Source organism: Callithrix jacchus, chromosome 3 (genome assembly GCF_049354715.1).
Source record: "Callithrix jacchus isolate 240 chromosome 3, calJac240_pri, whole genome shotgun sequence".
NCBI classification, from domain to species: domain Eukaryota; kingdom Metazoa; phylum Chordata; class Mammalia; order Primates; family Cebidae; genus Callithrix; species Callithrix jacchus.
In genome coordinates, this window is record NC_133504.1 from 91069124 (window position 1) to 91081493 (window position 12370).

The 12370-nt window shown below is 35.8% G+C and overlaps 1 protein-coding gene across 19 annotated transcripts in view; it reads left to right on the plus strand.

Annotated features, from left to right (window-relative positions):
- TBCK (TBC1 domain containing kinase) overlaps nucleotides 1-12370 on the plus strand; it is a 291657-nt gene that overhangs the window by 756 nt on the left and 278531 nt on the right. For all 19 annotated transcript variants that reach the window (XM_054253081.2, XM_078366726.1, XM_054253088.2 and 16 more), the window contains exon 2: nucleotides 6764-6985. In XM_054253081.2, coding sequence (XP_054109056.1) covers nucleotides 6793-6985 — 193 coding nt within the window. In that variant the 5' untranslated portion in view covers nucleotides 6764-6792. The remainder of the gene's footprint in view (nucleotides 1-6763; nucleotides 6986-12370) is intronic.

Genomic DNA, 12370 nt, shown 5'->3' on the forward strand with positions numbered 1-12370 from the left:
CTTTTCAAGGGCCCCTGCCCTGTTTCTATTTGGGACAAAAATAACCTTTTGAGGGAATGTATATATAAAGTAAATGAATTAGTATCATTTTCCTGTTGAAAAATGTGAAACTATAATTCATGATAAAATCAGTATCTTTTGCCCTATTTTTTACTTTCTCCCCTCTTTTGAGTCATAAGTTCTTTGAGGGCAGAGTTTAACTTGTTCATTGTCCTTTGCCCACCAGCTGGAAAAACAACTGGCTTAAAATAGGGGCTTCAAAATATTTGTTGAATGAATGAATGATCAAGCCCAACTGCTTGCATTGTTGTTTCCCTCATCCAGTCTCTCACCGCAGCTTGGTTTTTTTCCTCCTAGTTTTCTTCCACTCACCAGGTGTAAGAAAATGTATGTGTGTATTTTTGTGTGTGAGCCTTTTTATGTACAACCATATAAGAGGCAGTGGAAGCAGAACACTGATGAAATCTTTTATGCTAATTAGTGTTTTATCTTTTTGATCATTGTGTTTTATTAGGTTATTTGATTTTCAGCTGTCTAAGCAATGAAGCATATGATTGAAAATCAAATAGTATAGCATAGTAAGATTGAATAATAAAGTGCAGCTGTGTCATCCGTCCTATCCTCAGTACTGTTCCTCAGAGATACCACTTTTAACCTTTTCTAATACTAGGTCTCTATGTTAAATAATTCTTTTTCCTTTGACTTCTTGAGATAGCCTTAAGTTAAACTGCTAATTCTTTTGTTGTTGACTTCTTGAGATAGCTCACACCATTCACAACTTCCCTTCTCTGAAATTTGGAATAGTCATATAATCACAATTTTTAGTTTTTGTATTGGTTGCTTTATAATTCGAAATAATATACATAACTACTTTTTTTGCAACAACTTTCAAAAATATATTTGACTCCTTCTTTGGTAAAACGAGAAAAGTCGTGATTCTACCTTTCCCTTTATCACCTCAGAAACTACTTTCATGCCCACTTTCCCTTAGCTGAACATTTACTTGTACATTGTCAAGGTTGATAATGTATTTCTTAACTATAATATTTGTGCTTTGTTCACATGCCAAAAACCAATAAAATGTTTACAGTATTATGGCTTTATAGTTGTTATTGGGTGCAAGTCCAAGCTGTATTCTACGATACATTTTTTCACCAGAGTTTTAACTTCATGATTCTTGTGCCCTACTAAGACTGATATCAAGGTCAAATGGATTTTTATTTCTTTCTCACCAATGGCAAAATATGCTGTAGTTGAGCGTGCTTTATATTTTGGACGTGTAATTACACAGTTTTTAACCGTCCTCACTTTTCCTGATTGCCTTTCTGCTTTCTCTTGAGGAATAGGTAGGTGGATGTACTTTCTTCACTGAATCTTTTCCTTCTTTGTATGACACACATTGAAGCTTCCATTCCTCTGCTTGAAGATAATCCTCTTGAAGCCCAGTGGCTTTCTGTTTAATTTGAACAGATTGCATTCTAGTTCTTTTGTATTGCTTTTTTTTTTATCCTGGGTTTATATTCACTCTTGGGTGAATAACTTTCTTAGCCCCTTGCCTTCTGTTACTGGGTTTTCCCTTGTTTTCCTGGAATATATCCTAAGGAAACTTGCTCACAAAAGGCATGTGGAAGGGAATTTTATTTTTTAATGTTTGTATGGCTATAAATGATAATTTGCTCTTACGACTGGTAGTTTGACTATATATAGAATCAAAAGTATTTTCCTTCAGCTCTCAATCCTTCAGTGTCTTTAACTTTTTTTTTTTTCCTATTTTTTCTTCTTTGAAATGGAGTCTCACTGTGTTGCTCAGTCTGGTCTCGATCTCCTGACCTCATGTGATTCTCCCACCTCAGTTTCCTGAGTAGCTGGGATCACAGGCACACTCCACCGACCAGGTTCTCTACTAACTTTCATTATTGCTGATGAGAATGCCAGTCTCACTTTAATTTGTTGGTAGCAGAATCATTTTCTCTCTGAAATGATTAAAATTTTCTAGTTCCGTTTGATGCTTTGAAAATTTATGGCAGTGTGTCTAGATACAAGTTTATTCTTGCTGTGAATTGATTTGTAGGAGTTAAGTGTCTCAGTGTAGGTTTTTCATTTATTCTCCTTGAAATTATAAGGCTTTTTAATTTGAAGGTACGTATTTCCCTTCAGCTATGGGGGATTTTCTCCATATCTCTCACAGTTTCTTCTCCTTTATTTTTCTCTCATTTTTTGGAAACTCCCTATAAAGTGACTGCTGGATGCTTGGCTTGATTCACTCACTGTTGCATTCTAGTCCTTTTGCATTGGTTTTCTGCTTTCTCTTGGGGAACAGGCTATCTTTCTTATCTTTTTTCTTCTGTTTTTACCTATTTGTCTTTTTGCTCCATATTCTCAGCAATTGTCTGAACTTTATTTTCCAATGCCTCTATTTGGTTTGCCAAACATATAATTTCTACTCTTTTTAAAAATTATTATCTTCTCATAGGCTCTTAATTTTTTTATGAGATGAAATTTATACATATTAAAATGCATTGATTTTAAGTGGCCAATTTTATGAGTTTTGATGCATGCATTCATCCATGTAACCACTACCACCACAATCGAGAATATTTCTATCAGTATAGAAAGTTCCTCTGTTTCTCTGTTTATTCAGTCCCCTCTTCCCCATCCACAGTACTATCTTCTGATTTTTATTATTAATACTATTGTTTATTCCTATAGATCTGGAATTCCATTTAAATGGAGTCATACAGTATGCACTCTTTTGTGTCTGCTTCTTTCATAAACTTAATGCTTTTGAGGTCATCCATATTTTGATATGTTTGTTCTATTTTTGTTGCTGAATAGAATTTCATGGTAAAAGTATGTTAATTCACTCACTTGTGGGATATTTGCATTGCTTCTGGTTTTTAGCTATTAGGAGTATAGTTCCTATGAATATTCTCATACAAGCATTTTTATGAACAAATATTTTCATTTTTGTTGCGTAAATACCTAGTAGGAGTGGAATTTCTGAGTCACCAGTTAGGGATATTTTTAACTTTAGAAGAGTTTTCCAAATATTTGCCAAAATTATTCTTCCTTTTTCTCCTCATCATGCCTTGTGTGAAAATATGTTTGTGATTTTACCTATTTATGTATTGGCTTGTTTTATTATTGAATTGTGGTAGTTCTTATAGACTCTGAATACAGGTCAGTTATATACAGACATACATATATTTGATTTTAAAAGGTCATATGTATATATAATGTCATATGTATATATAGATAGATGTAAATATTTCCCTTTAGCTTGAATTTTTATTTTCTTAGGGGTGCCTTCTGATAGGCGTATGTTTTTAATTTTAGTAAAGTCTACTTTGTCAAAATTGTCTTTTGTGGCAAGTGCTTTGTTGTGTCTAAGAAATCTTTGCCTAACCTAAGGTTGTAAAGATATTCTTTTATGTTTTCAACTAGAAGACTAATAATTTTACCTTTTACATTTAAGCCTATGATCCATCTTAAATTTTTGTGGATATATCAGTAGAAGTTGGGGTTATAATTTTCATACATGAATATCTTTGAAGTTGGGGTTATAATTTTTATATATGAATATTATTTTTCCAGCACCATTTGTAAAACAGAATTTTTCTGTTGAATTCTTTTGTCTTTGTTGAAAATCAATTTATTTTATTGAAAAATTTTTAAATTATGAGATATGTGGTATTTGTACACACACATATTTAGATAAATATAGATACAGAGCATGGACATTCAAGCATAATGATAACATGAATACCCATTAATCCACCAGCTAAAAACTAGGCTATTTCTCAAGATTTTGAAGCTTCTTGTTGATTTTTCCCTAACCTTACCACTGCTTTAATTTGGTAGTAACCATCTTCTGATGATTTTTAAAAAATTTCCTTACTTATTGAGTATACTTTTACAATATATGTAAGTATTCCGGAATTATTTTTTTTTTTGAGTTTGATGAAAATTGGCATGTTTTATGTTACCTTTTTTCACTCAATATTATATTTCTAAGATTCATCTATGCTATTAAACATTGCTAGAGTTTGCTTATTTTTCATTATGTATACAGGTGAATGTACCACGATTTGTTTAATCATTTAGCTGCCATTGGACATTTAAATTGTTTCCAGTCTGGGGATATTAGGAGCAATATTGCCCTGATCCTTTCTTCCACAGGTCCACTCTGTGTGTGTGTGTGTGTGTGTGTGTGTAGGAATGTAGGAATATAATAGCAAGATCGTGTAAAACGTTTCTGGCGATTTTACTAATTTATACTCCCATTTATATTTACTAATTTATACTCTCACTTAAATTAGAGATCCTATTTTTCCACATCCTTCTAACATTACGTGTTATCAGATTTCTTAGTTTTTAACTGTCTGGTAGATACAAATGTTTATGTGGTTTTAATGTGCAATTCCTTGATCATTAATGAGGTTGTTTATCTTCTCATGTATTTATTGGCCATTTCTCTTTATTCTTTTGTATAATAGGTTTTTTTTTTTTTTCCAGACAGAGTCTCGCTCCATTGCCAGGCACCAGACTGGAGTGCAGTGGCGCAATCTCAGCTCACTGCAACCTCCGCCTCCTGGGTTCAAGCAATTCTCCTGCTTCAGCCTCCTGAGTAGCTGGGATTACAGGCGCGCACCACCATGCCCAGCTAATTTTTGTATTTTTAGTAGAGACGGGGTTACACCATGTTGGCCAGAATGGTCTCGATCTCCTGACCTTGTGATCCGCCCTCCTTGGCCTCCCAAAGTGCTGGGATTACGGGCGTGAGCCACTGTGCCTGGCCAGGTTTTTCTATAATTTGTTTTATGTAATGGAAGTAATATCTTCTCAAATCTCTCTATATTTATTAGAGTTGGTTTGTGTGTGTGTGTTTATATGTATATAAATTATTTCAGTTGCTTCCAAAGTCAGATTTTTGGAGGTTTATTTTATTGTTTGCCCTTTATACTGTAGTCTTTCCTCAACTATCTGATGATTCCCAGACAAGTCATTATTTAAGAGTTAAAGAAGGCTGCCTGGGAGCTTTGCATATATGTACATGCTTATTGACTGATACATTTTGTTTTAGAATGGCTGGGTGCACAGCCAAATCTTAGCTGGGATCCTACAAATTCCAGAATTGTGAGGAGTTTGCTCTTCTCATCATAGCAACTACTGTAGTTCTCAGACAGTTTGTTCAACTTCTTTAAGGAAGAAACTTATCTTTTTCTTTTTTTCATGGAGGGTAAATAACTGCTTATGTTTTTGGGCTAGTGGCAGAGTTGACACTTCTAATTATTCAACACTTCACCCTTCTGATTTCAAACCCTCTTTGACTGCTGTTTACTATTGTTTATGCCTTCTCTGAGTCTGAAGCCTCTGAATCTGAAGAGTCCCAACAAACCTCCTGGCTATTATAGGTTGTAGGTTATTTATTTCAGCTTCTTGTGACAATACTCTTCCATATATATTTTGTTTTGTATAGGTTTCCAGAAATCTTTCATCACCTCATGGCCTGTTTATTTTTTCTTCCTTGTTAAGTGTTTGTACATTTTTAAATACTATATTTTTAATGATTTCAGTAAGGTTTCTGGTCAGACATAAGAAAAGTGGTCTTATTGAATTGGAATTCCAATATATTTTTTATAAAAGCTGAGAAGGGAAGGGCCGGGCGCGGTGGCTCACGCCTATAAACCCAGCACTTTGGGAGGCCGAGGCGGGTGGATCACGAGGTCAAAAGATCGAGACCATCCTGGTCAACATGGTGAAACCCCGTCTCTACTAAAAATGCAAAAATTAGCTGGGCATGGTGGCGCGCGCCTGTAGTCCCAGCTACTCGGGAGGGTGAGGTAGGAGAATTGCTTGAAATCAGGAGGCGGAGGTTGCGGTGAGCCAAGATCGCGCCATTGCACTCCAACCTGGGTAACAAGAGTGAAACTCCATCTCAAAAAAAAAAAAGCTGAGAAGGGGAAAAATGCAGTGCTTTACCTGGTAGATTATCTTTTTAGTGGGACACATCGGTAAAATATTTTTCTGTCAGGAGACCTATTTTTTTGTTATGGTTGCCTTAATGTGATTCAGATTGATATGGAGCAAATTTCCTAATCTCCAGACTGTCACCTTACACAACTCTGGGGGCACTATTTATTTTGGAGTCAGTGCAAATAGGACGCCTCATGCTATACATGTGGAACAACTGCCTCTAAACTGGAGATAATAGCTCTGTCAAGATTATTAAGATGATTAAATCAGATCATGCATTATGTAAAGCACCTAACATAAAAATGAAAACTGATTATTAATATTATAGAGCCTTCTGTTACTCTAGTTTAAGCTTTACTACTATTATAAGATCCCTGATTATTTAGTTTCTAGTTGGTATCTATATTTTCTCTTTCCTGACTTCCCTCAGATTATTGATCGTATGTGGGTTATTGAATCTTTAGGTGAAGAGAAGAGCCTTATTAATAATACGGATGCAGAAACTAACTTCCTCTACTTTTTAAACTGTCAGTTGTCATTGAAGATGGAATAATCTCTCTTTTCCTTTTTATGCCATTGAAAATCTTTGAGTTTGATTTGGAGCTGCGATATACATTTACGCTTAGGTGTTTTGTCCCCTGATATTTTAGAATTTTTTTACTTTGATGATTTTACTGTGAAGTGAAACATCACAGTAAAAGTGTTCAAATTGGCATTTTCCTCCAAGTTGTTTGTTAATCATGGTTAAGGTTTGGTCTGTCTAGCTGAAAACTGTCTTCTTTTCTAGATTATCTTAGAAGACTTAGGACTCCAAAAATGTTTCCCTTGAAGGATGCTGAAATGGGAGCCTTTACCTTCTTTGCCTCGGCTCTGCCACATGATGTTTGTGGAAGCAATGGGCTTCCTCTCACACCAAATTCCATCAAAATTTTAGGTCGCTTTCAAATCCTTAAAACCATCACCCATCCCAGACTGTGCCAGTATGTGGATATTTCTAGGGGAAAGCATGGTAAGTTGTTTTCTTTTTTTTCCTATTTATGTTCTTTACTTTGTTATCCTAAGTTATAAATACGGTATCCACTAAATAGATAAAGCTATCATCAGTACCTGTGCACCCATGTCCTTCTTTCTCTCCTCTTCTTTCCCCACCCTGCCTCTCTCATACACTGTCCATTTATTTGCAAATCTACCAGGTAAAATTCAAACTCTTTACTGGATTATGGCATGCAAAATCCTTCATCTAGTCCTTGATCCAGTCTGCACTAATCCCCTTTCGATATATTGCTTGTTGTTTCTACTAATTTTACCCTTCATTCCAACCAAGCTGAGTTGCTTTGAGTGTTTTTGATTCGCATATCCTTAATTTTGTACTTTGCAATTTTCTCTCATGGATGATGCTATGCTTCATTCCCTACAATCTGAGCTAAGTCTCCTTCTTAAATTCTTTTATAGCTTTTATGATATTTTATTACTTTCTATTTAATTTTTCTCCTCTGAGGATTCTGAGTTCTTGAGGATAAGGACCTTTACTTGTGACCTCAGAGCTTGTAGGAAGCACTCAATAAATGTTAGTTGAATGAATGAATGAACAACTATATTTGAATGATTAATGTTTCTCAGATCTGAGAATCAGGATTTTTAATTTTCCTTTTCAGCAAAACTCTCTAGATGTAAGCATATTTCTTTATAAACTTTAGAAGAATTATCTAACAATATATTTTATGATCGAAAGTAATGATTTTGGCAACTGTCTTCAAATGAAAAGAGAGTCAGCAGATTTTTTTTTTAACCTCCATTAGTCTTTTTATACAGGAGCCCATTTAGAGAACTAAATTAGAAAAGTTGAGCCCTACTGATTAAAAAGTCAGTGTTTGAGGAAAATGTTTACTGCATTTTCAGTAGTGTAACCAGGTTCTTTCATTCTCCACTTAAAGATGCTTATGGTGGCAATATTTTCACTTATTTTAAAATTGTTTTTGGAAGCTTAATTGCAGGCTAAGTTTTGCATTTCTTAAAATCCTTTTAAATGCATTTCAGTGAAATGTATTTAATTTTTTAGCATAAAATAATTTGTAGATATAAAAAAAACTGAAAGTTAACCCTATATAGTGGGGGATATTCAACTTTTTTCCCTATAAAAAAATGGCAATTTTATGTATTTCAACCTAAGATTAAAAACCCTGATAAATGCAAACTATCTTTTCTTTACAGTTTTATTGAAGAATAGACTAAACTAGGCTTTCCCTGGTTTATTTCTCTTAAAATACTTACTTAGAATATTTGTGTTTTATAGATTGTGAGTAGAAATATTTTTTGTAATGTTGATTATTGATTGTTACAATTTTTTGAGTGTTTTTATATATCAGATATTCTAAGTGTTTTACATATTTTAATTACATGTTTTAATTAACTTAAGTTTTGTAGTATTACTCTGTGGTAGGAACTGGTACTATCATTTTACAGGTAAGGAAATTAAGCGACAGAGCAATTAAGTCAGGTTTCACAGTTAATTCATCCAAGGTCACACGAAGGAAATTAAGGAAAACTAGAATGCTAATGCATTTTATTATTTTTTGAAAGATTGTACACATTGCCATACTTGTATAATAATGCAAATATTGCCAGAATTCTAATAAGAGATATTCAGTACTATAACTACTGTTGAGCTCTAACACATACCTAGGCTCTAAATAGTTAGATGTTTTCAGGGGGCTTGGTGAGAGACATGGGAAAGAGGGTGGTAAAAAAAAGTTAATTATCTAGCAGATGATGAAAAATATTTGGTTTTTCATAATTGACATATCAGTATATACACACAGACGTGTTAAAGTATACATTATTTAAGACTTCTTTTACTGTACAAGGTTGCCGTTGTTTGATTTATTTGCAAATATTAGTAAATGCCTGTCATGTTTGCCTTAATCTTTTAAGCAAGAGCATTGGTGGTATCATGTCGAGGCCTTAAGGGTCTCTCTTCATAGGGAACAAATTTGAAGGTCAGAGCTGATAGAAAGCTAGCTTTGAAGCAAAAGGTATAAAGACACTGATGAATTGATGATTTATTTATCTATTTATTTGTTTATTTTTGTTATTGTACTTAAGATTCTGGGGTACATGTGCAGATCATACAGGACTATTGCATAGGTGCATATGGCAATGCGGTTGTTGCCTCCATCTCCCTGTCACCTATATCTGGCATTTCTCCCCATGTTAGCCCTCTCCAGCCTCCCCACCCCACTGCTGTCCCTCCCCTGCCCCCCGCAAACAGACCCTAGTGTGTGATGCTCCCCTCCCTGTGTCCCTGTGTTCTCATTGTTCAACACCCACCTATGAGTGAGAACATGTGGTGTTTGATTTTCTGTTCTTGTGTCAGTTTGCTGAGAATGATGGTTTCCAGGTTCATCCGTGTCCTTAAAAAGGACACGAACTCATCATTTTTGATGGCTGAAGAGTATTCCATGGTGTATACGTGCCACATTTTCCTTGTCCAGTCTATCTTGGTTCCAGGTCTTTGCTGCTATGAACATACATGTGTGTGTGTCTTTATAATAGAACAATTTATAATCCTTTGGATATATCCCCAGTAATGGGATTGCTGGGTCAAATGGAATTTCTATTTCTAGGTCCTTGAGGAATTGCCACCTTGTCTTCCACAATGGTTGAACTAATTTACACTCCCAGCAACAGTGTAAAAGTGTTCCTATTTCTCCACATCCTCTCCAGCATCTGTTGTCTCCAGATTCTTTAATGATCACCATTCTAACTGGCGTGAGATGGTATCTCAATGTGGTTTTGATTTGCATTTTTCTAATGACCAGTGATGATGAGCATTTTTTCATATGTTTGTTGGTCTCATATATGTCTTCTTTTCTGTCTCTGTCTCCTTCAGTTCTGCTCTGATCTTAGTTATTTCCTGTCTTCTGCTAGCTTTTGAGTTTTTTTGATTTTGTTCCTTTAGCTCTTTCAATTTTAAGGATAGGGTGTCGATTTTGGATCTTTCCTCACTTCTCATGTGGGCATTTATTACTATAAATTTCTCTCTAGACACTGCTTTAAATGTGTCCCAGAGATTTTGGTACATTGTGTCTTCGTTCTTGTTAGTTTCAAAGAACATCTTTATTTCTGTGTTCATTTGTTTATCCCATCGGGAGCCAGTTGTTCAGTTTCCATGGATTTAAACAGTTCTGAGTGAGTTTCTTAATCCTGAGTTCTAATTTGATAGCACTGTGTTCTGAGAGACTGTTTGTTATGATTTCCGTTCTATTGCATTTGCTCAGGAGTGATTTACTTCCAATTATGTGATCGATTTTAGAGAAGGTGCAATGTGGTGCTGAAAATAATGTATATTCTGTGGATTTGGGGTAGAGATTTCTGTAGATGTCTATTAGGTCCCCTTGATCTAGATCTGAGTTCAAGTTCTGGATATTCTTGTTAATTTTCTGTTTCATTGATCTGTCTGATATTAACAGCGGAGTGTTAAGGTCTCCCACTATGATTGCGTGGGAGCCTAAGTCTCTTTGTAAGTCGTTAAGAACTTGCTTTTTGTATCTGGGTGCTCCTGTATTGGGTGCTTACATATTTAGGACCATTAGCTCTTCTTGTTGCCTTGATCCTTTTATCATTATGCAATGCCCTTCTTTGTTTCTTTTGATTTTTGTTGGTTTAAAGTCTATTTTATCACAGACTAAGATCACAACTCCTGTCTTTTTTTGCTCTCCATTTGCTTGATAAATCTTCCTTTATCCCTTTAGTTTGAGCTTATGTATGTCCTTGCACGTGAGATAGGTTTTCTGAATATGGTATACTGATGGGTCTTGATTTTTTTATCCAATTTGCCAGTCTGTGTCTTTTGATTGGGGCATTTAGCCCATTTACATTTAGGGTTAGTATTATTATGTGTGAATTTGATGCTGCCATTTTGATGCTAGCTGGATGTTTTGACTGTTAGTTGACACATTTTCTTAATTGTGTTGATGTTCTTTACCATTTGGTACGTTTTTGGAGTGGCTGGTACTGGTTGTTCCTTTTGTTGTTTAGTGCTTCTTTCAGGAGCTCTTGTAAGGCAGGCCTGGTGGTGACGAAATCTCGCAACAATTGCTTGTCCGTAAAGGATTTTCTTTCTCCTTTGCTTATGAAGCTTAGTTTGGCTGGTTATGAAATTCCAGGTTGAATGTTCTTTTCTTTAGGGATATTGAATATTGGCCCTCACTCTCTTCGGGCTTGTAGGGTTTTTGCCGAGGATCCACTGTGAGTCTGATGGTCTTCCCTTTGTGGGTAACCCAACCTTTCTGTCTGGCTGCTCTTAGCATTTTTTCCTTCATTTCAACCCTGGTGAATCTGACGATTATGTGCCTTGGGGTTGTTCTTCTTGAGGAATATCTTTGTGGGTTCTCTGTATTTCCAGGACTTGAATAGTGGCCTGGCTTGCTAGGTTGGGGAAGTTCTCCTGGATAATATCCTGAAGAGTGTTTTCCAGCTTGGATTCATTCTCTCTGTCACATACAGGTACACCTATCAAACGTATATTAGGTCTTTTCACATAATCCCATATTTCTTGGAGGCTTTGTTCATTTCTTTTTATTCTTTTTTCTCTATTCTTATCTTCTCATTTTATATCATTGAGTTGATCTCAGTCTCTGATATCCCTTCTGCCTGATTGATTTGGCTATTGAAACTTGTATATGTTTCATGAAGTTCTTGTGCTGTGTTTTTCAGCTCCACCAAGTTGTTTATATGCTTCTGTAAGCTGTTTATTCGCCTTAGCATTTCATCTTGCCTTTTTTCAAGGTTCTTAGTTTTTTTGCATTGGGCTAACACATGATCTTTTAGCTCAGAGAAGTTTGTTATTATCCAGTTTCCGAAGCCTGTTTCTTTCAATTCTTCAGATTCATTCTCCATCCAGCTATGTTCCCTATATGATGAGGAGTTGTGATCCCTTGGAGGAAGAGAGGCGTTCTGGTTTTTGGTGTTTTCATCCTTTTTGCACTGGTTTCTGTCCATCTTCGTGGCTTTATCTACCTGTGTTCTTTGTAGTTGGTGACTTTCGTATGGGATCTCTGAGTGGTCCTTTTTGTTAATTTTGAAGCCATTTATTTGTGTTTCTTAGTTTTCCTTCTAACAGTCAGGTCCCTCTCTGCAGGACTGCTGGTGGTCCACTCCAGCCCCTGCTTGCCTGGGGATCACCCATGGGGGCTGCAGAGCAGTAAAGGTTGCTGCCGGTTTCTTCTGTTATCTTCATCCCAGGGAAGTACCCACCAGATGTCAGCCTGAGCTCTCCTTTATGAGGTGTCTATTTGGTATATGGGGGTCAGGGAGCTGCTTGAGGATACAGTCTGTCCCTTATAGGAGCTCAAGTGCTGTGTTCGGAGCTCCGTTGTTCCATACAGCGCTGCTG